The following is a 25,545-nucleotide window of genomic DNA, read 5'->3' as shown; positions in this document are numbered from 1 at the left end:
ACATTGTTTCAATCATACAACTTTCATGCAGCTTCTGAATATTAATGTTTTGTGAGGCCTTACAGTTCGGTCTGTGGCAGCAAAATGGCCAAAAGATATACTGCATATGAAGCTCTAGAATTCATATTTGACAATGACCGTGTTTAGGAGGACAGAAGCGAGGTTAAAAGTGAGGAGGCTTTAGGGGAGGAAGTGCTAGAGGTTAAGAATGACACAAAGTACAACACAGATGATAAAGACTCTGACACTGATGATGAAGAAGAATGTTATCTCCACTTGTAGAGAAGAGGTTGGCTTCCCATTGAAGATGTCACCAGGATGACATTTACATTTACATTAAGGGCATTTGGCAGACACTCTTATCCAGAGCGACTTACAGGCCCCCAGGGCCAATGTGATATGCCTTATCCTGAGTGGATGACATCAAGTCCTGTACGTCGCTTGACACATCCGAGATGAACTGACACATCTAAGATGAGATCATCGTGCTAATTACGATCCGGCTAAGTCGGTTCTTTGAGCTCACCTGTTGTTGATGATTAGTATATCTGGATTGAGTTGTCTAGGATTATTGTGCGTCCGTGCGTTGGTTTAAAAGGCGATATGCATCAACTGTAGAAACACTGATCACAAGCCCTGCGATTGGTTGACGAAAAGGAAAAAGAGCGGCTCAACTTTTTTTGTAACACGTGTTATGCGCTGAAATGCCCCCCTGCCATGGATTGCCCCCCTCCCCAACATCGCTATCAAATATTATATTAGAACATGAATTCATAGGTTAATGGTTTACAAATTACATGAGACAATAAAATAAAATAAGCAATATGAAAATAAATATGTTGTATATGAAAAAATAGAAATATTTTTTTCAAATGCAACATGTATACTTTTATATTGTTTATTTTATAATAAAATTAGTTTCGTCCAATTTATCATTATAAAATATTTATTTTTATCATATATAAATATTTATTTGCATATTATTTATGACAAACTCATGAAAAATAAATGTGTTACAAAATAATCATTATACAAGAATTTGTATTAATGGTCTTGATGGCTGTCTCGTGCCGAGGGTTTATTATAATAGTAATATCATATTTAATAACAATAAACCTATGAATTTATAGTCATATATAATATTTGAAAGCTATTATGTGTGTGTGTGGGGGGGGAGTCCATGGCAGGGGGGCATATACTTTTCTTTTCCCCCGTCAGTCAGTCCGTGTCAGTCGTGCTCTTTAACCAATCAGATGTGACCTCGCCATTTCAACCAATCATAACCCGCCAGGACTGCAGGCTAAACCCTGTTTACATGAAATAAACCTGCTACAGGTTCAAGCTTACGGACAAGAAGCGCATCGAAGAACGAAATAATCCAAAATTAGGACAAATTCACAACAATCAAATCCAGCTAACTGAGTTAGCGACGTACGAAGAACAGACCCCGGGAAGGTACCCGTATTTTTGTTTGTGTTTTTTTTGTTGTTGCAGGTAATCTAGCTACTAAATATAAATACCATTTTGTTTATTATTTTGGCCTGGGTCCACCCTGAATCTGATTCTCCTCCTCCTGTTGTGTGTGTGTGTGTATTTTTTTTGTATATACAAACCTCATTATTTCATCAGTTAATGATTGGATCTAGTTCTTTCTGCCATATACCACCATTTCCATACAGTTTAAAATAGAACCCTGAACCATTCTTTTGCTGTATGGCCCAACCCTAGACTGGGACGTAACACTATATTTAAGTGACCACTTTGATTTTCAAGCACAAGAAAGCCAACAGCTTCATTATGCAAAGGTGTTCCTTCAGTTAAAAACAACTAGTTTGAGATTTATATCTGCTCATCTTTTTTGAACTACGCTAGAATGCCTCATCCCACCCCCGCTGTAAAAAAAATAATAATAAAAAATAACTCGGTAACTTTTACTCTGAGTAAATTTTTTACGAGCTACTTTTTACTTTTACTTGAGTATTTTTATAATGGTAACTTTACTTGTACTTAAGTAAAATTTCACTGTAGTAACAGTACTTGTACTTGAGTACAACATTTTATGACTCTTTCCACCTCTGAACTTTTCCTTACAGACTTTTCAATATTAATGTGTCGGCCTATAATGGCTTTGTGGTTTAGAGGGAGATAATTCCATGCTGGAAAGAGGGCAAAAACATCAAGACTGTTTCTTGAAGAACTTGCACGTGAAGCTCTAGAATTTATATTTGACAATGACCATGATCAGGAGGACAGAAGCCAGGTAGACTGTGAGTGAGGAGGCTTTAGAGAAGGAAGTGCTAGAGGTTGAGAATGACACAGAGTACGAAGACTGAAAAGCATGATGGAGCCCCTCAAACATTCAAGGGCACAAACACCTTCCACCAACGCCATCTTCTGCTGCATTGGTGAAAGACATGCAAGCAACAGCAGCAACATTCAAGACAATTGAAGAAGGAGGACGCAAAAGAAAGAGGTGCCAACTGTGTGCACCAAGAGATGAAAAACAAGCGTTTTGTGCCACAGATGTGGTGTATATATTTGAAAAGAAAATGCAACAACCTCAGTATTGTATCCAACATGTTCATGAGAGGACAAAACTGAGGAATATCGGGATGACACTAGTCTTTTCAGAGATACATGAGAGTGCATGTCGTGACATGAATAGTGACAGATTCAAATCAAAACAAAAAGGATATCCATTAAAAGGATATACAATTAATAATTGCTGGAATTGCACATTACTGTATTTAATCATTTGCTTAAATCTGTTAAATTATAGTTATTTGTAGAAAGAAATGTTTGTTAGGTTCACAAAAACAGTAGATTGCTGTGGAGATTAATGTTAATATTGTTGTAGGAAAAGTTTGTAAAAACTTTGGCTTAACTTTTAAATGTCACTTAAAGCTAAGGAGATAAACTGTAAGTAGTAGAGCCTGATCTTTATTTTGGTAGAACAAACAGAATCAGGTGAGAGGAAGGGGAAACAGATGGCCACTCCTTACAGTGAGAGGAAAGCATGTGGGATGTGACTGTAACAGTCGAGTAGGAACTGTAACATCAGAGAGAACTAGTTTGATTTTCTCAGCAACACATTTTTAAGGTAATATGGTTATTTCTTTTTATATTAATGCAAAAATTCAGGAGTTACAAGATAAACAGATATTTTTAAAATATAGATGAAATAGTTCACTAAGATGTGTTTAAATGGGAAGCTAAAAAAAGCTTTACCTAAACATCAGGCTGCACAATATATTTATCTGAAGATAAAGATATAAGTTACTAATTTTTCTGTTAGATTTGATTGCGTAAGTCAGTTTCTGTACCTAGTGCGTTACTGAAGTCAAATCTTTACCTTCAGCATGTCACAGCATGTCTTATTTGGAATCAGTTCTATAGTCAGTCAACGAACAAGCAGGTTTTATTTCTTCTAAAATAGGAAGATACTTTTAGGAACAGATACTGAATAAAAATGTGCTGTATGATTTGTACACACACACACACACACACACACACACACAAAACACACACACACACACACACACACACACACACACACACACACACACACCTGTATGAGTGAGAGTTTCTAAGTGAGTAAATTGGGTTTATTTTTATATGCAAAAAAATATTTTGAAATATTTTGTTCACTGATAAAATGATTACTTTAAACAGCAAGAAGAGAAATATGTATATAAGTGTTGAAATAAGGAGAAAAATAAAATAACATGGCCATAGACTAAGTGTGAAGATGATTTATGAAACTGTTGTGTACACAGTTAAGGGGTTTTTGTACCTCATCAAAGGGTTCACATATGTTTGTTTATGCCCATTACCAATTCCTTGTCTTTTCATTTCTGCAGCTTAATTTTTTGTAGAAATCATCTCTGTGCTCCATGTCTGCTTCAAATGGAACTTCACGTACTAAGTTTTCTACAGTGCGATCTTTTGCTGGTGACACCGTCACTCTACACTGTAAACTCTCTCCTAAAATCAATAAAGTTACCAGAGAGATCAGATGGTTTAAGGGGACAGAGTGTATTCACCAGGAGGTCCATGAGAAGGGGGGGGAGCATATGTGGGCAAAACTGACACTGAGAAATGTTAAAGTCATGGATTATGGACAGTACAGGTGTGAAGCTCATGGAGAGAGGAAAGAAGAAGTTGCCATTATTTATCTGCATGTTGCAGGTAAGTGTCAAAATCACCTCTCTCCTAAACTAAGTGCTGTTGCCATGGAGATCAGCTGGTGTAAGGGGACAGATTGTATTTGTGTGTACCAGAATGGGCAGGTGAAAAAGGGGAAGAGTCTGTTCACGCATGAGCTGGAGGAAGGAATTGTGTCTGATGCTGAGGAATGTTCAGGAGTCTGATAGTGGAAAGTAAAAGTGTAAAGTTGTCCATTTAAGAGACAAGGTGGAAAATTATGAAAATCACTTGCATGTGTCAGGTAGTATTTTTTCCAAAACGACACATTTTCAATAATAATAATAACTATTACTGACTCAGAAATCTTTTTTTTTTTTCTGATTTGTTTATATTTAAAAAATTATCAATGACAACAATGCAAACTGATGCGGTTTATGACCTGGTTTCCCTTTGACAATATAATGGACTAACACACTGACTCCTTCATCCAGTCTGCAGCTTACAGGTCTTATAGAGGAAAAAACAACTTAAAATCAAAAATTGTATGCAGGAGTCAAACACATGAAGACTGATATGAATAATTACCTGTGGAGTTGTGATAATGTATGTAATAACCAGAAATCTTATACAGACTTGATTGGACACACCTGCTACATTTCTGCTTCCATCCCAATGCCATTTTGAATCATCATAAAGCACTATAAAGATTGGTTATAAGAATTCTGTCTCATCTGTGATTAGTTAAAGCTTCACTGGCTAATCAAATGTGAGCCGATCCTAAAGCATGAAAGAAATACTTAAATTCAACATATGTTTAGCTACAGTGCCAAGAAAAAATATATGGACCTTAATGGGCAGTTTACAATGCATCATAGCAGTGTCGAAAGTAGGTTTAATCTGTCGCATTGAGAATAGGAGCAGAAGTCAGATGGCACATGGGTTAATTATTTTAGTCATGGTGAAGTGACCGATGAAATGGGGTGAGAGTTTGAATGAGAGTGTTCTTAGACTTATGTCCCTGGTAGCAGGCATTACTCATTTTCCTACACGGTACTTGGGGGGCCTTGGTCACAGGAAACAAACCCCTCTGGGATTAATAAAGTTATTTGAATCTTGAATCTTGAATCTTGAATCTTGGTGCAATGGTGGTCAGCCTGTTTCTTGTATGACCTGGTGGATCGTAGGGTTCGTGTAAGCATATTTTAATTAAGAATATTTGTACTTTGGTTAAGACTTATAGAGGTGAGGTGAGGATAACAGAGTTAAGGCAGGGACGGTGTGACGTCATAGTAAAACAGTAAAACGGATTGGTATGTACCTAACAAACCTTAGACTTGCAGCCATCTTAGATATAAGATGCACATGATGTCATAGTAACCTAGACAACACAGGTTCAGCAGACCTTACTGTGATGTAACAGGCATTGGATACACATGCAACATGTCAAATCAAAAAATACACACACACACACACACAGTTATGAATAAAAGATTTAATAAGAGTAGACACAGAAATAAAATAGTATGTGCATCTACATAGTAAGAAATATAAAGATACAAAGTTTAAGGCCCAAAATAAAAGTACAAAACATAGGGGGCCTGGGTAAGCATCAATAGCATAATAAAATGCATAAAATTCAAGTATCTGACCTCTTTTGAGGCAGGACAAAACCAATTTGAAGATCAGTGAGAGGAACAAAAACACCGCGATTTAGAATTGGCATAGGCGCGGGAATAGAATCTGTTTGGGTGCCAACAGACACTTTAGAATCGGTCTGGGTACCATCATTAACATGACGAACAGGGTTTAGGACTGGCGGAGCCGGAGTAGTAGACTCGGGCCATACGGGCCTAAAAGAAAATGGATAAGGGCTATCCACACGAGGTCTTTTAGAAGGACCAGGTTTGGAGTAATCAGTTTTACAAAAAGTAAGCCCTGTCTCTTCTAGAAACTGTAATAGCGATGCAGATGGCTCGGGCTCATCCTCAGCAAAACTCACCGGGGCCCGGTCCATGACAGGTTCAGTAGGAGTGTAGTCAGTAGGACTGTGAGCCGGACTGCTCTGGCTGTCCGAGTCGATTGGAGGGACGCAATGATTATTCGTGCAGATGCGATTAGCTATAAGAAACAAAATAAAAAAATACGTAAATACAACAAAATTGATAAAATAAGACAAATAGTTAAAAATAATGTGAAGAAGATGCTTACCCATGGCCTGTGTCTTGAAAACTGTAGAGTAAACCGGAAGTACCAAGAATTTATAGTTGGCGTAAGCGCCGCCCTATATTTTTTAAGTTGAATAAGAAAAGTGAAGTTATAATGGAAAATAATATCAGTAGGAGGTGGAGTCAGATTATGAGGTATATGACGTAGTATAAAAAATGTATTTTTATTGGATAAAAAATTGTTTGATAAGAAATAAAAAAATATATACTAAGGAGGGGGCCAGGTGAGTGCTCCGCCCCTTTGAAATTGTATAAAAGAAGTACCCATGTCACAGTTAAGTCAGTCTGTTTCTTGGCGATGCTTGGAGTTACATCCTAAGCATTTTCAGGGCTGGCTCACTTTGTTTTGTTGCTGCAATAAAACTTATCCTTACTTCATCTAGATCTGCACGGAGTCTGAAGTCTTTCTTTGATTTCTTTTACTACAATTACAATATTTGTTTAGTATTTTAAATTTGGGCAACTTCGCTGTGGGGAGACTAAAAAATCCACTACAGTTTCTTGGTGACCCCCGACTGCGATTGCCTTCACGGAGGGCCCCTCCGGGGACCTGGGACCACCGCGGGCTGACAGACCATCAACTTGTGCCGGCATAAAAAGGTAAGCAGAAAACCTGTTTGATCAAATTTCTGCATTAGAAGTTCATGGTCTGTTAGTGTGCGTGTTCCAGCCAGAGGGGGTAACTCCTAAGGTATATTGAACACAATAATTTTAAAGTTGCCAAAATTGATAAATTGATTGATAAATAAATTGCTATGCTTATTTAACAAAAAGACTGGATGAAGTAATGAAACATTAAGGAGATCTCCATGTGTTTTATGTTTGTTGTGTGATTTTTGTTTTATGTATATTTTATAATCTTATGCGTTGTGTGATAAGTGAGGTAACGCCACTGTGTTAGGTCGAGACCTGACGAGGAATCGCCAACCAGTGGGGCTGGACCCACGAAAAAGTCCTGCAATACACTAAGTAGGAGCTGAGGCTCCAGACGTGGCAGGTGGAAAATTCCTGAGTCCGCCGTCAGGCACAGAACATATAGGTGACTCACCGTTCTGAGACGCGAGTGCAGCCAGGTGTTATTTTTAGGTTTTATTGTGAAAAAGTCCTGTAGGTGGTTGTGCTGTAATCTTGAGTTTCCTAGGGCTAGAACCCATGAATGTGAGGTATCGCTAGGGAACATAAAGCGATTGCAATTGTGAAATTCCTATAGGTGGTATTGAAGTTTTCTGGGCCCAGGTTGTGTTGTGTAATAAATTGTTTTATTGTAGAGTACTTAAAATTCTGAATTGGTCTTAAAGCGCTTGTTCCGTGTGCTATATGTTTTGTATGTGTGGCTTTTAACTGTGTGTGAATGTTATATTTATGTGTGAAGCCTTTTGTTGAAGTTATGTGTATGTGTAAACTATAATATAATAAGAGATACGGCAGTAGAGATTTTTTTTGACTTAATTAACAATAATATAATATTAAAGTAATAGTACACATTGCTAGACAGAGCTTACTGTGACATAGAGCTTACTGTGACATGAGTCTTGTCTGTGATGTAATCTGTGACTGTGACATAAGTCTTGTCTGTGATGTAATCTGTGACTGTGACATAAGTCTTGTCTGTGATGTAAACTATGATGCGCTATCATACATCACTGTAAGCTCACTGTGACATAAACTTCCTCTGTGACATAAGCTTCACTGTGACACGAAAGTGGTACGGGTGTTGAATAAATCAGCATAGTAGTATTATAACATAATAATTTTTGAACTAGTGTACATTTGCATAATATATAGTTTAGTTTCAAATAAGATATAAAAGGTACCTTTACGTGTTGTGTAGTCGACGACACAATACTAATAATAATAGATAGTGACTAAACATATAGAGGATATCAGATGATAAGTGAAGTTAGAGAGATTAACTGGGATGAGCAGATAAGTGAAGAAGGAGTTTTAACTAAATGTGAACGGGAGTTTAGAATTTCGGAGTCAGATCAGAGTGGAACAACTAGATGGTTGTTGAATAATCCAGGAAAGGATCTACTTTTAGTAAAAGAGTGTGATAAGGGAGAGTGGACGCTTAGGCTTTCGCTAATACCTGATGTGTTAGAGCTTAACTGTGACACGCACACATTGATTGTTACATCATATTTTAGAATGAAGATATGAGTCATTTCCTTGGCCTAGTCCCTAAAGAGGTTCGTTTGAAAGTAATAAATACCACAACAGAATTTAGAGGAATAGAAGGACCTCCTAGTTTAACCCCGCTCATTTTGCTGCTGCAAACACACCCAGGGTTTGATATATTGTATTTAGAAAAAGGTACAGACGGACGAAAAGTAAAAAGGTATAGATTAACAGGAACACAGACAAGTCCGGCAGTGCTAAGTCGTACGTGGGTGGTTAACAACAATAGTGAATTTATGATAATACCTTTTGGACCAGACGGGAGAATAATTTTTCAGACCCTTGACAAAGTCGTTACGCCTCTGATATAGATGCCAGTGGAAAAAATTAATGCTTAAAAAATATAAAGAAAAAAGACAGTTGTCAAAAATCGGCAGCGGTCACAGAACACATAGCAAGAGAACTATAGTAAAAAATAGAGAAAAGAGACACAAAAATCTACATTATAAATCAGGACAGAAGTGTGTGATGGGGAAGCTGTTCTGCCGCAAAGGTGCGTGGCCAAAGCCAGCGACACCTGTAGACGTAATTATAGCTAAACATAAAGAAGACGAAAAATACATTAGAAAATGCATGATGAAATGGCATGACAGGACATCAGGAGAGTTGCAATGGCCTAAAGAGGGAACCTTTAATGAAGAATGTTGTAAAGAAGTAAAAGAAATGCTTAGACATACCAGTAAAGAAAAGGGCAGCAAGGGAGAAGCTAAATTAAAACAAAAGTTAGAAATTGTAGAATGGTTCGAAAATGAAAGAAGTACTCAAAAGGGTAGAAAAGAGAAAACAAGCTTAGAACTAGAGAGACCACCACCATACACTGAGGGACACATGCAACAGATGGATAGAGGAATGTACCCACAACTAGAGTTGCAAGAACAAAATGGAGAAGCATGGGGATTTGAATGACGTGTGACGGGACAGATAAAAGTGACATCATGTGATTCTGAGCGGATGAACAGACAGGTTGAAGAAACAGAACCATGTGAACTACAAAACAGTGGAAAAGAAATGAAAAGACTGAAAGAACGAAATGCGCAATTCCTGTCAGAAATAAAGGGACACAGGAATGAACAACAAGCTACATCTAAAAAAAGTATGATGGAACACCACAGAGAAAAACTGTCCCTCGAGAGATGGAGAGGAGAGGACCTGGAAAGAGACAGCACACCACGACGTGGTGACCAATGCAGAAGCGAATGCCAGCAGCAAGGTTCCAATGCAATGGAAGAAGATGACGACAGTGACGCCCTCGATGAAGCAATCAGTCAAATAGAAAACCGAATTGGAAAACGCATAAAGGATTCACAAAAGAAAAAAGCTGCAACAAAACTATCTACATCAGAAAGACCATTAAGATGGGAGGTACTCTCGACCTGGCCTGATGAAGGAGAAAATGAAGGACAAACTCGCTATACTGGACAACACATGTCCAACTCACAGGACCACACTTCGTTTGGACATTACCCGCTCGTGGAAAAAGGAAATCAGTACCAGTATGTACCATGGTCATTCATGGACATGACAGGCCTGGCTAATCAACTACCAGATCTATGCAATGGAGCACAAAGATGGATAACACAGTTTGAAGAGAAAACCACTGGACACCTCCTAGCACTGGGAGATGTAAAAGCTATTCTAGCACAAACCATCGGGAAAGTGAAAACCACAGAACTACTGGATGAAGCTAATCTGCATACATTAACAGGACAGAACAGAGGAGATACCCTAGCATTTGGGCCTCTCAGAAACAGAATATGGGATGCCCTAAGAAAAGCTTACCCTACTAAAATGGATCCAGGAAAGCTAGAATTAGTGAAACTCGGAGAAGATGAAAATGCTGTGAAGTTCATCAATAACTTCCAAGCCAAATGGAGAGAAGAAACTGGAGGTTCCTGGGATCAAACAGATACAAGTAAGAGCCTATTCCGAATGATGCTGAAAAAATGCATGCCTCAAGAAGTCCAAACAGCCCTGGAAGGAGTAGTGGGATTAAATACCCTACCATGGGAAACATTCCAAGCACACATTGTACATTATGTAGACCAACATCGACAAAAGAAGAGGGAGGCCAAAGAAACTGCTGAGTCAATTGCAACCCAGTTACACAAAATACAACTGGGCGAATTCGCAGCTGCAAAGAAAAAGGAAAAGGAAAAAAGTAGGGGTCAAGTCCAAGCAGCGGTAATGGTGCCTGAAAATCAGACAGCGCAAGCCCCCGCTGGACCAGCGCAACAAACACGACAACCAACAGCAGCTAATGCCCCTCTAACATATGTACATCCTGGAAACCAACAAAGACAAAATCCACCCATGAGGTGGCAAGGACAAGCCCCCAGACCTTTTGTAGGCAGGGGACAAAGGGGACCATATCAACAGCAACCAAGAAGACAACAGTTCAGAATGAACGCTCCAGGACAAATGGGTCCAAATACTCAAGACATGCAGTGCTGGCAGTGTGGAAGAGCAGGACACATTAGAAGAAACTGTCCACAGCTGGCATGGGGACAAGCACCCCGAGGAAGTATGGGACCTCCTGGTCCAAGACAACCCACTGGACCATGGACACAAGGACAGCCTCAGAATCAGTGGGCAGGTCCCTGGATGGGGCCACAGAAATGGAATTGACGAGGCCCAGAGGAGCCAGAGGGGGAGCAGATGCAGTATGTCTCAACACTGCATCCACAGCAGGAACCAACTGTAATGGTGTCTATAAATAATTCACGACCAATTCCATTTATGATTGACACAGGTGCCACATACTCATGCATAGGACGCGAAGGCTCACAGCTCCCCCTCTCAAGCAATACGATAAAAACCACAGGCTTCTCGGGACTATCACAAGTATTGCATTTTACAGAGCCCCAAATAATATCATTAGAAGACACCACTATAATAGCACCCTTGTTATTTTCACCTACAACTCCAGTTAATTTGCTGGGAAGAGATTTATTGTGTAAACTCAAAGCAAAAATTCAATGCAATACTAAAGGACTATATGTAACAATAGGACAATTCTTACAGATTACTGAAAAGCAAAACAACTCAGATACAGTATACTGGCTACTGTGCGAGGGCAAAGGAGCTCAACATGCACAAAACCTATGGGAAGAATGGATTATACAACATCGACCAGATTGTAAAAGAGTTACCTTACCACTTCACTGCACTATGTATTATGATCAAGAAAGTCAAGATGAAGAATATGCACAATTGTGGTCAGATGTAATAGAAAACACAGTTACCGATGTGCCGCTAGGAGACATAATTGTAGGTGCTCCAGGAGCAGCCATTACTGTACACCTGACTGAACAAATGGAACATTGGCATCAAGTACCTAATGCAGCACCTCATATTTCCTTGTTAGTGGGGGAAAAGACACAATCCAAAGAATTAGGACTGATGGTAAAGCAAGCAGCTAAAGTGACTAGCTGGGAACAGACCTCTAATCCTTCTGTACATATTTCACAAGATCAGAGATTTTTAAAATTAACATTTTCAGGAATAGATAGAATGAGGGCAACACACACAGAGATAGATGGGAACATGACGTTGTCAACACACCCTCAGAGGGGGATGTGTAACATACCGTTGTCATCGCATACACAAATGCCAGTTAAGATGTTAGGACAGATAGATGAAACAGAGCTAGCATTAGAAGAGGAATTACTGAAAACAATCCCAGAAAAACTATGGACAAAGCATTCTACAGATGTGGGATTAGTTAAGTCTGGAGGACAAGCCTTAATAAAAATAAGACCAAATGCAAAATTGCCTTATCAAAGACAATATCCACTGACACCTCAAGCTATAGCAGGGATTAAACCGACCATAGATGGGTTATTAAAAGCTGGAGTACTAAAACCCATAAAGAGTCCTTGTAATACTCCTATATTTCCTGTCAGAAAGCCCAATTCAGATAAATGGAGACTCGTACATGATTTACGAGCCATAAATCAAATTGTAGAAGCAGAATTACCTGTAGTGCCTGATCCACATACACTACTGTCTAATATACCAGAAGACACTCAGTGGTACACAGTCATAGATCTATGTTCAGCATTTTTTAGTATTCCACTACATCCAGCATCACAACACTTGTTTGCTTTTACCTACGAGGGACAACAGCTGTCTTACAATCGTTTACCTCAGGGATACTGCGAGAGCCCATCAATATTTAACCGAGTATTAACTCAAGACCTAGCCTCGATAAATATTAAAAGCACTTTGATTCAGTACTGTGATGATCTATTGATCTGTAGTCCAACGAAACAACAATGTATAGCGGATTCATTAAGAGTCCTGACAGTACTAGCTGAAAATGGACATAAAGTTAGCAGAGAAAAATTGCAATTCTGTAAGCAGGAGGTAGAGTACCTAGGCAGAGTGTTGAAAGGAACATCTAAGCACATATCTCCAGAACATATAGAAGCAATATCAAAAGCACCTAAACCACGAACCGTAAAGGAGATGCTATCCTTTCTAGGTATGGTAGGATTTAGCAGAGACTGGATATGTGACTTTGCATTAAAAACAGCACCCTTAAGAGCATTAGTCAAGGCAGTGGGACAAACAAAAAATAGTGCAGTGTTAGCATGGACACCTGAAGCACTAGAAGCTTTTGAACAACTAAAAAGAGAACTCTGTACAGCACCAGCACTTGCTAGTCCAGAGTATAACAAGCCATTCCACCTATATGTCTCAGAGCGTGGCGGCTTTGCCACAGGGGTTCTGACACAACAACAAGGTCCTAGTAAACAACCAATTGCTTATTATAGTACAGCGCTTGATAATATTGAAAAAGGCATGCCTCCCTGTTACAGAGGAATGGCAGCCGCAGCATTTGCTTATGAAAAGGCAACATCAATTACTATGGGACATCCAGTAACGCTGTATACGACCCACGCATTACATGCACTCTTGACTAGTCCATCGTTTGTGATTACAAACGCCAGAAGAACAGGATATGATGTAATACTCTCTGCACCAGAATTGACCATACGAAGGTGTCAGACAGTAAATCCAGCGGATCGAATAATGACCCCAGCAGAGGGAGATCCCCACGATTGTCAGATAGTGTCAGCAGAATATCTAAAAACACGCCAAGATTTAGAGAACCAACCTCTGTCATATCCAGAATGTATATATTTTGTGGATGGGTCATGCTTTAGAGATGGGGATAGCAATAAAGCAGGATATGCTATAGTAACACCAGATTTAGATGGGAAAACGTTTAGAATTGCACAAGCAAAGCATGTGCCACAACCCTGTTCTGCTCAGTTAGCTGAGTTACTCGCTTTGACAGGAGCTTGCAAACTAGCAGAAGGCAAAGCATGTACGATATATACAGATTCAGCTTATGCATATGGAATATGCCATTTGTATGGCCCCATATGGGCACAAAGAGGTTATAAAAGAGCAGACGGAACACCAGTAGTACATGGAGAAGCAATATCAGAACTGTTAGATGCAATCAAATTACCATCAAGATTAGCCATAGTCAAATGTGCAGCACACAAAAAAGATGGTACTTTTGTTAGTGACGGAAATGAAGCAGCAGATGAAGCAGCAAAGAAAGCAGCAGTAAACCAAATAAATATGATGCCAGAGACAGCAGCACAGCCAGAACCTAATCCGCAGGGAGATAATGAACCAAGCTCTCCAGAATCGAGCATTAGTCCTGATGAAGAACAGGGGGCAAGTCCAGAGCCAGAGGAAAGATTATTACTTATACCTGAAGACTATGCGCCCCCTACACCAGATTTAACCTCACTAGCGAATATGCAGGCAGCAGCATCAGGAGAAGAGATTCGCAAATGGCTCGCAAGAGGAGCAACAAAAAATAATGATACTAACGTTTGGCGAAGTGCAGATGGGCGTTTTGTAGCTCCACAAAATTTTCTCCTAACCCTGATAAGACAAGTTCATGGTAACGATCACGTAGCAAAAGGGGAAGTGATAAGGAGAATCCAAAAGGAATGGTGGTCGCCTTATCTAGGTCCTATGGTTCATCGAACATTATCGCAGTTTTGTGACATCTGTGCTAGATTTAACGTTAGAAAACACTTCACATCACCGATAGGACACATCCCAGAGCCAGATGGGCCGTTCAGGCATATAATGTTTGATTATGTGGACATGGGGGAACCTAGGATACAAGGAAAACGATATATCTTAGTGGTAGAAGACAGATTTAGCAGATGGGTAGAAGCTGTGGCAACAGCTAAGGAAGATGCAACGGCAGTAGCAAAATTCTTGTGTAGAGAAGTGATACCAAGATTTGGAATTCCAGACACAATCAGTTCAGACAATGGAAAACACTTCACAAATAAGATAGTACAGAAAATTACTCAGTGGTTAAATATCAAGCACAGATTCGGATGTGTTTATCACCCCCAATCTCAGGGGATGGTGGAAAGAGCAAATGGAGTTCTGAAGATGAAATTGGCTAAAATATGTGCAGAGACAGGCATGAACTGGTTTCAAGCTTTGCCGTTAGCCTTAATGGGCATGAGATCGCAAACTAACCGTAACACGCATCTAACTCCGCATGAAATGCTTACTGGCAGACCTATGCTTACTTCCTTTACTCGCGGGCCCTATAAAGGCCCCACACTTGAACAACTGCAAAGTGAACTCGATCATTATGTGAAACACTTATCTGAAATACACAAAGTTATTTTCCAACAGGTTAAGGGAGCAACAATACACGATAACACCAGACAGAGAGCAGCTGATCAAGCTGAGGACGCTGAGGCAGAGGACGAGAGAACTGTACTGCCTGGTGACTGGGTATTCATCCGAGTGTTCAAAAGAAAGTGGGATCAAGCTAGAAGGGAAGGACCATACAAGGTGGTGTTGGCAACTCCAACTGCTGTGAAAGTTAAAGGTAAAAACGTATGGTACCATTTAAATCATTGCTGCAAGGCGCCAAATCCGGACCAGGCAAGAGATAGGTTTCCTCAAGAGGACATTGATTCTCCAAGAGCAGGACCTTCAGGTTTGCAATCAGATCCTCAGAGAGACGACGAAAGACCCAGACAACAAGCACCAGATCCATACGAACACACTGAAGGGTTACCGTGGGAAGAGCAGGAAGAGGAACAAGGCTATTGGCCAGAGTGGCCTCAAGGAGATATACAAGATTGGGAAGCTGAGCTTGAAGAAGCAGAAGCGGAGGCAGAACAAGCAGGACCGTCTCACCGAACAAGAGCTCAAGTTAGACAGCGAGAAGATAAACGTACCAAAATTGAAACAGCACGGAGACAGTTAGAAGCTGATACTGGATCAGATAGTGATTAGATTATTTAAATTAACTACCGTAGAAAGAACATACCCAACAAAAAACACCCCAAGAAACATATTGTGTAGATTATTTGGCCATAGTCCCACGTGTCACCGTTGTGATCCGGATGGAGAAACCACACTGTTACTACCCCCAAAATCATCGAAGTAGATCCATGGTAATAATAATATTTCTACTGATCACTTTGATTAGTGGAGGGAACCCCAAGAGTGAAAAACCTAAACCAGACTGGGATTCTGAAGAGAAAAGGCAAATATATTGTGTACTAGCTACAATAACAAAAGCGAGAATGTTAACTGGTTTACCAACGTGGAAAAGAATGGGAAAATGGACAGGAACCTTTCAGATAGAGGTAGATAAGTCAGCAGGACTTTTTCCGTGGGATCAAACTCGCATTTATGTAGACTTAGAGAAAAGCCATGCAACTCATGAGATGCACGAGATAACTGCGCTAGATGAGTTGATTGAGGCTACACCACAATTCAATGAATGGTGCGCTTTCAATAAATCAACAAACGGCAAAATACAAGGAGTATGTTTAGAATTACCGCATTGGCATGGATGTATAGCAAAAAGACCCGACCAACCTAGAATATCAGATACTGAGTCAATAAACTATGTAAATATAATTCCACAAATAATAAAACCGATACCTGAAAACAGAAAAGAGTCTGACCAAACATGGAAAAATGACATGTTCTACCAATGGCTGAAGTTCACAGCTGTTTCTTTAACAAGAAGGGACTGCATTGTGTGTCATGATAGAAGTAACAAACCACCAAAGGTAGTAATAACTCAGGGAACAAGTGAATGTAAAGACGATCCAGAATATAGTGAATCACGATTATGTCCTATCAGCTGCCTTTTACATTCAGTTGCAATAACTTATGGTCCAGAATGGATGCAAAACACAAGCAAATGCGAATATCAACCCGTAGAAACAATAGACGCAGTTCAACGTGAAATAACACCAGTTCAACAAATCTATCCTCTGTGTATCTGCTCAGAGGGAAGTGTAAAGGTAGGAAATCTGTCATCGAGCTGCAATGAAACCCAACCAGCAGCAGGATTTTCTATAGAAATGCGTCGGATATGTGACGAAGAAGCTAACGATATGTTATGTAGCGATAGAGTAAAAGTAAGACAACCAGATCTAAGGCATGGTACAACGCCTTTAGCTGACATATTTTGGTACTGTGAGGGAACCACGGTTAGACAGACTCTACCAAAGGACTGGAATGGATGCTGTGCTCCAGTGCTACTAGAAGGAGAACTAATTGTGATAGGATTACAGAACAAGCAAAACAAAAGGAACAAACGAGAGATAAAATTTACAGATACAGTTGGTCAGGATGAATTGAAGAAATGGGAAGAGTTTGATAAGGAAGGAGGTATAACAGTGACTTGGGATGGCATTCCCATAGGCGTACCAACTGAACATGAAGTTATAAACAGGGTAGGAGGAGCATTTACGACAATTTTCCTTCCTTGGGTTCAAATTGCGAAAAACGCAAGATGGATAAACTTACTATGGTATAATCAACAGAGATTTTGGAATCACACATTAAGTGTTTTAGGACTCGTACAAGAACAATTAGACAGAACAACAGTAATGACCATGCAGAATAGATTTGCCCTGGACACTTTGTTAGCACCTCAACGAGGAGTATGTGCCTTAATCGGAGAAGACTGCTGTACATATATTCCAAGACACACAGGCCCAGAGGGTAATATAACCAAAATACTAAGAGCCATGCGTAAACTAAGAGATGAACATGTTAGAGTCACCCAAGACGTACAGAAAACTACCGCGTGGACCTCTTGGTTTGACTGGCTTAATCCTTCTAATTGGTATGGACTACTTGTGAAATTAGGAACAATAGTTTTGATAGTGCTAGGCACCCTACTCATTTTGTCATGCTGCATTATTCCCCTGGCCAGAGCGAGCATTCAGAAAATGGTAGGACAATATACTGTTGTTGTGGATTACCATGACCTGATTACACCGGACGAAGATGAGGAGGAGGAATCCACTTATACGGAAATGAAGTACAACACTGGATAAATAACCATTGACTATTTTCTGAATCATATGTACATTGAAAAACTTGTTTAGCGTAGCAGCACATTTTAATCTAACATATTTAACCCATGTTTAAGTAACTATATCAGAGAAAAAGTAGTATAGAAGAAGTATGTTTTATGTTTGGTGTTTTGTTTTGTTTTTGTGTTTTGTCTCTGCTGTACACGTATGTATTGCAGGATGGAACCGTTACCTGACCCAAAATGGATAGTTTCCTGTTCACTCTGCTGTGGTGCATGGAAAGAGATTATGGAAAAGACTCCAACGAAAAGATGGACGGAATTGAGACATGTCCTGGTTGACTGGCATCCGCAACATCCAATAGGGACCAAGGAGTTCATCATCATGGCTAACGTCTTGACAAAGGACTTCAAATGGATTAAAGCAAAGACACAGGAAGCCTTCGACCTGGATGTAAGCAGAGGACTTCGTCTAGAGACAACTACATATCAGCTTGGGAGACATCTGGAGCTAGGTGTGTTTAAAGGTTTTGGGATTGAAGAAGAGTGGGATGAAGATGATATCTGTGGAGTAGTTGAATTTGACGATGTTTACATGGCAGCAACTAAAACCATAGCTAAAGTGATGTTGGGGGATGACATTTTATGGACGAATACGCCGATGCCCCTGCAACGTGCACTGGACACTCTTCCGGAAGCTGATAAAATGTGGCTAGACTTTTTGCGTCTGGAGACGGGCAGGATGAACCGAATTCCACTATCACAGCTGGGGAACTGTGAGGACTTATATGTGATTGAATTCACTGAGGACGACCGAAAGACATTGATTAAAGAAGGGACTGAAGCTCTTGATACACTATCTTTAATTTACAGAGATGCTACCGGACTCCTTAAGTGGCTTTGACGAATGTTTCTGTCATATATGTTTAATATAAGGATTGAAGTCCTGGTGATGAATACACTGTCGAGCATGAAAAGCTGGCAAGGTGTGGAATTTTTCCTTCTAAATTGGCTATACTGAAGGTTTTTTCGCCCACCTCTGGACTCATCCTATCATAACCATTGCATGTTTATTATACTCATATATACGTATTCCTACTTATATTTATTCATCTTGCTTGTCTTTTCTTAACTGATCGTTTAGTGAGGGGGCAATATGTAAGAGATATATGAGGTTTTTCTTCTAAGTTTTTCCTACAAGTTATTAGTTCTAAGTTTTCCTATAAGTAGTCAAGTTTTTCCTATAAGTTACTAGTGTTGTTCCCTAGAGGTTAAGTATTCCTATAAGTTAAGTTAAGTTTTTTGATAAGTTAAGTTTTTGTGTTACTAGTTTAATTGCTAGTTAAGTTTTTGTGTTACTAGTTTAATTGCTAGTTTAATTTTTCCTACGTTCTAACTACTAAGTGTTTAAATTTTTTTCTTTCTAATATTTCACATATGTAAAATGTTATTTGATGCATTATTTTCTTTGTGTGACTTAAAAGTCACAGAGGGGGAAATATGTAAGCATATTTTAATTAAGAATATTTGTACTTTGGTTAAGACTTATAGAGGTGAGGTGAGGATAACAGAGTTAAGGCAGGGACGGTGTGACGTCATAGTAAAACAGTAAAACGGATTGGTATGTACCTAACAAACCTTAGACTTGCAGCCATCTTAGATATAAGATGCACATGATGTCATAGTAACCTAGACAACACAGGTTCAGCAGACCTTACTGTGATGTAACAGGCATTGGATACACATGCAACATGTCAAATCAAAAAATACACACACACACACACACAGTTATGAATAAAAGATTTAATAAGAGTAGACACAGAAATAAAATAGTATGTGCATCTACATAGTAAGAAATATAAAGATACAAAGTTTAAGGCCCAAAATAAAAGTACAAAACATAGGGGGCCTGGGTAAGCATCAATAGCATAATAAAATGCATAAAATTCAAGTATCTGACCTCTTTTGAGGCAGGACAAAACCAATTTGAAGATCAGTGAGAGGAACAAAAACACCGCGATTTAGAATTGGCATAGGCGCGGGAATAGAATCTGTTTGGGTGCCAACAGACACTTTAGAATCGGTCTGGGTACCATCATTAACATGACGAACAGGGTTTAGGACTGGCGGAGCCGGAGTAGTAGACTCGGGCCATACGGGCCTAAAAGAAAATGGATAAGGGCTATCCACACGAGGTCTTTTAGAAGGACCAGGTTTGGAGTAATCAGTTTTACAAAAAGTAAGCCCTGTCTCTTCTAGAAACTGTAATAGCGATGCAGATGGCTCGGGCTCATCCTCAGCAAAACTCACCGGGGCCCGGTCCATGACAGGTTCAGTAGGAGTGTAGTCAGTAGGACTGTGAGCCGGACTGCTCTGGCTGTCCGAGTCGATTGGAGGGACGCAATGATTATTCGTGCAGATGCGATTAGCTATAAGAAACAAAATAAAAAATACGTAAATACAACAAAATTGATAAAATAAGACAAATAGTTAAAAATAATGTGAAGAAGATGCTTACCCATGGCCTGTGTCTTGAAAACTGTAGAGTAAACCGGAAGTACCAAGAATTTATAGTTGGCGTAAGCGCCGCCCTATATTTTTTAAGTTGAATAAGAAAAGTGAAGTTATAATGGAAAATAATATCAGTAGGAGGTGGAGTCAGATTATGAGGTATATGACGTAGTATAAAAAATGTATTTTTATTGGATAAAAAATTGTTTGATAAGAAATAAAAAAATATATACTAAGGAGGGGGCCAGGTGAGTGCTCCGCCCCTTTGAAATTGTATAAAAGAAGTACCCATGTCACAGTTAAGTCAGTCTGTTTCTTGGCGATGCTTGGAGTTACATCCTAAGCATTTTCAGGGCTGGCTCACTTTGTTTTGTTGCTGCAATAAAACTTATCCTTACTTCATCTAGATCTGCACGGAGTCTGAAGTCTTTCTTTGATTTCTTTTACTACAATTACAATATTTGTTTAGTATTTTAAATTTGGGCAACTTCGCTGTGGGGAGACTAAAAAATCCACTACATTCGCCTTGCTCATGTACAGGGGTGGACAAAGTATCGGGCTGAAGGAACTTCCAACTCCTCCTCTTATGCTGGGAACAACGGCGGCTGGTAGCCCAAACAGCACTGGAATGGAGACAGCCCCGTAGAAGTGGACGATAGGGAGTTATGAGTGTGCTTGTCACAGCGTCACAAGTGGTCATGCACCAAAGAGAGACCCCCAGCGTCTGGTTTCACTGTTGGATTGGGGGTGGAAACCTGGACACAAACTAGGGGTGGCCCTGATGAACTTGCAAAAGGTGTTCCAGAACTTTGGTCCTTGATCCGAGACAATGTCAGTGTGGAGGCCATAAACACGGAAAACATGGAGAATTAGTTGCAGGGATTTGAAAAAGCAGATAGTCATGATACAAGTCCCGTCTACGAGGGTAGACCCATTACAAAGTCTACAGGGATATGGGATCAGGGACAGCGAGGCACAAGTAAGGGTCTGAGAAAGTTAGCAGGGGTTTAGATGTCATGATTACAGTGGCACAGATGTTTGCAGGCTGCCACAAATCTGCACATGTCCTCCCCCAACATGGGCCACCAGAAGCATTGCAGAATGATAATCAAGGTCTGGCAGGATACTGTTGCATGGGATCTTGAGAGGAGGGTTAGGGTTAGTTCATTAATTTCAGTAATGCAACTTAAAAGGTGAAACTTATATATGAGAGAGACTTATTACATGCAAAGCAAGATAGTTCAAGCCATGATTTGTCATAATTGATATGATTATGGCTTACAGCTCATGAAAACCCCAAATCCACAATCTCAAAAAGTTAGAATATTGTGAAAAGGTTTAATATTCTAAGCTCAAAGTGTCCTACTCTAATCAGATAATTAAGCCATAACACCTGCAAGGGGTTCCTGAGGCATTAAATGGTCTCTCAGTCTGATTTAGTAGGAAGCACAATCATGAAAAAGACTGCTGACCTAACAGTTGTGCAGAAATTGACATCCTCCATAAGGAGGTAAAGCCTCAAAAGGTAATTGCAAAAAAAGTTGGATGTTCCCAAAGTACTATATCAAAGCACAGTAATAGAAAGTTATGTGGAAGGAAAAGTGTGGAAGAAAAAGGTGCACAAGCAGCAAGGATGACCACAGCCTGGAGAGCATTGTCAGGAAAAGGCCATTCAAAAGTGTTGGGGACTTTCACAAGGAGTGGACTGAGGCTGGAGTCAGTGCATCAAGAGCCACCACACACAGACGGATCCTGGACATGGGCTTCAAATGTCGTATTCCTCTTATCAAGCCGCTCCTGAACAACATACAATGTCAGAAGCGTCTTACCTGGGCTAAGGAAAAAAAGAACTGGTCTGCTGCTCAGTGGTCAAAAGTCCTCTTTTCTGATGAGAGCAACTTTTGCATCTCATTTAGAAACAATTTGCATTACTGAAGTTTCACCTTTAAGTGCACTACTAAACAAGAAAACCAGCAAGGTCAAAATCTGGGCAAGCAAGTATCAAAAGGCTTGATAACAACACTGGAACTAGTCACAGGGAGTATATACACTACCGTTCAAAGGTTTGGGGTCACTTGCAAATTTCTTTGCTTTTGTTTAGTGATTTATTTTCTATATTCTACAACAATACTGGGGATTTCAAAACTATAAAATAACACATATGGAATTAGGTAATTATGTAACAACGACAAAACCAACAGTTATTTTATTATAGTTGTTATTTTAAGACACAGAGGTCAGCCTTTCTGTAATAGTTCTTGCAAGAACAGTATTGTCAAGTGCATTTGCAAAATCCGTCGAGCACCATAATGAAACTGTCTCTCATGAAGGCCGTCCCAGGAGGGCGAGACCAAAACCTACCTCTGCCACAAACCAGAAGTTTATGTAGAGTTATCAGCCTGAAAAATGACCAATGAATAGCACCTCAGATTAGAGGCGTTATGAAGTCTTTACAGAGCAGAAGTAGCAGAAACATCTCAATATCAACTGTTAAGAGGAGATTAATGCATTTTTTGGACGCCTTCAGCATTCCTTTACAATGTAGAAAGAAATAAAAACTTTTGAACGGTAGTGTACTTCGCAAAGGCCAGAAGTACATACGTCACTTTTATTAGTGTCTAGTAATTAGTTAGTATTTTACATGACTGTAAAACTTCACCCTAAAAGAACAGTTGATAAGAATATGTTGTAACCAGTAAACATGATAATTTACATTATGCACTTGAAAGTATAAAAGTTTTTGGTGTGGCCTTAAATAATGTGAGATCGGAAACAGCCCTCAGATCAGATGATAGAGCATTCAATAACTTTGAGGCTGTCATTAGACAACGACCCGATCACCCAAATGCCTATATTTTGAACAAGGAACGACTAACAGTCCGTGATTGGAGGATTGAAGGCAGTGGGCAGGATTATGTGGTTGTGGAGTTTAAGAGGTTTAAAAAATCATTTAAAAATTAATTCTAAAACAACCTGGAAGCCAGTGTGGTTCATAAAGAACTGAGGTAATGCATTCATCCGTAAAGCTTTTGTGAGGAAGCATTTTAGTTTACTCAGCAGGCAGAGTTTGAAAAAGCTAGCGCTCACTGTCGAATTTACAGTATATGTTAATCAAAGCTAAAATCCTTACAAAAAATAACCCAGAAATTCTTAACCTCTGTCTTTATGGAAGAAGGCAGCCACATCTGACTCTGGTAAGAGAGATTCAGCTCATCTTCACCACCAAATAAAATCAAGTCACATTTAAAAATAAAAAGTTTTGGGAAAGCCAAGCCCTAACTTTCTGTAAACAGTGTGATAATGACCATAGTGAGTTTGGTAAGTCAGGGCTTAGGGACAGGTACTGTACAATTGCACAGCATCCGTATAACAGTGTAAGGACAGGTTAGGTACAGGTTAGGTACAAAAGATAAATCGACAATAAAACAGGTCCAAGTATTGTGCCTTGTGGTCCTTCTGAACCTTCAATAAAGCTGGATCAATGCTATGTTGAAACACTGTGATGTGATATGTTGACTGTGTGTCTCATAAATGTGAATGTTATTTAAATGCTCTTGTAGCTGAAGTTGGAAATTGGTCCAATTTAAATGCTAACAAAAAAACAATAACAACAGCACTGTTAAGTAAATATTAATGTAATTATTTATTAAACAACTGAAACATTTCTCTGTTTTTTTTTCTTACTAGAGTTGAAACTCGTTACTGAACCAGACCCTTCATCTAATTTCAAGATTAAGATCAAAACATTTATAGACACACTTGACACAATTAATACCTTGGCTGAAGATGAAGCCACTCTGCCCTGTTACCTCTCTCCCGAAAGGAGTGCCGTTGACATGGAGATTAGGTGGTTTAAGGGGACAGACTGTATTTGTCTGTACCAGAATGGGCAGGTGAAACAGGGGAAGGGCTACGAGGGAAGAGTAAGGCTGCTCACCCATAACCTGGAGGAAGGAAATGTGTCTTTAATGCTGAGCAATGTTCAGAAATCTGATGTTGGAGAGTACAAATGTGAAGTTACTCATCAAGAATGCAAGCTAGAAATCAGTGGTGTCTATCTACAAATGCCAGGTAATTATTGATACATTTATTAAACAACTATAAACATCACGATGCATGCACTGTATGTAACCTATGAAGTAGTACTGTCAGGATAACATTTGTTTTAATATCATGATGAATCTTTGATCATTTTAAATGATTGGCCTCTGCACTGAGAATAGACTGCTGAACATAAAAATAAGGGTAAGAAAATTATGCTAAAGATAATAATGAGATATTGTAAGAATATGAATTGCAGGCATATCACCCCAGACATTAAGACTTTTAATAAAGAACAGAAAGCAACAGAACTGAACAAATGCAAACAGAACAGAACCAAGCAGAAGAGAAGAGAACTGATCCGATTACTAAGTAGTTACTAATTACTTTGGTTGTAATTACTTTCTTCAGGAAAATATACCTTTCTATTTGTATAATTTTCCCCATACACAGCATCCCTTCAACAAGAGTAAAGTAAAGTAAATATCAGTGTAATTAGTTATTTAACAGCTGAAACATTTATCTTTTTCTTCTTCTTACTAGATTTTAAACTAATCTCCAAACCAGAAGAACACTTTACATTCTGGATGAGAAAAACATCTATTGCTAAGCCTCACATCATTAAAACCTATGCTGGTTATGATACCACTCTGTTGCCCTGTTACCTCTCTCCTAAAATGAGTGCTGTTGCCATGGAGATTAGATGGTTTAAGGGTACAGACTGTATTTGTGTGTACCAGAATGGGCAGGTGAAAGAGGGTAAGGGCTATGAGGGAAGAGTGTGTCTGCTTACCCATGAGCTGGAGGAGGGAAACGTGTCTCTGATGCTGAGCGATGTTCAAGTGTCTGATGGTGGAGAGTACAAGTGTGAGGTGACTCATGAAGAATACAAAGTAGAAAACAGTGGAGTGGACCTACAAGTGTCAGGTAATTATTGATGGACAACCATAAACATGATGCATGTTTGCAAATACCCAAAAGAAGTAATGCTGTCAGTATAACATTTGTTTCAATATCATGATGAATTTAGATAAATTTAAATACTTGGTTTCTAAGCTAGTGGTAATAGAGTGCTGCAGGTAAAAAAGGTAATAAAAT

At 39.4% G+C, this 25,545-nt stretch overlaps 2 protein-coding genes across 2 annotated transcripts in view; one reads left to right on the top strand and one right to left on the bottom strand.

Moving 5' to 3' along the window:
* The window catches only part of ift140 (intraflagellar transport 140 homolog (Chlamydomonas)), a 133,529-nt gene that overhangs the window by 74,180 nt on the left and 33,804 nt on the right, over positions 1-25,545 (bottom strand). The window lies entirely within an intron of this gene.
* On the top strand, positions 3,019-25,385 carry LOC128520326 (muscle M-line assembly protein unc-89-like). Its single transcript, XM_053494515.1, has 4 exons — positions 3,019-3,100; positions 3,861-4,188; positions 24,094-24,477; positions 24,991-25,385. Exons 2-4 carry the CDS (start codon positions 3,894-3,896, stop codon positions 25,383-25,385), a joined length of 1,074 nt encoding a protein of 357 aa, XP_053350490.1. The 5' UTR covers positions 3,019-3,100; positions 3,861-3,893.

Source organism: Clarias gariepinus, chromosome 4 (assembly GCF_024256425.1).
Source record: "Clarias gariepinus isolate MV-2021 ecotype Netherlands chromosome 4, CGAR_prim_01v2, whole genome shotgun sequence".
Classification (NCBI taxonomy): Eukaryota; Metazoa; Chordata; class Actinopteri; order Siluriformes; family Clariidae; genus Clarias; species Clarias gariepinus.
The sequence above is the reverse complement of the archived record's forward strand: the minus strand, read 5'-3'. Positions and strand labels throughout refer to the sequence as shown.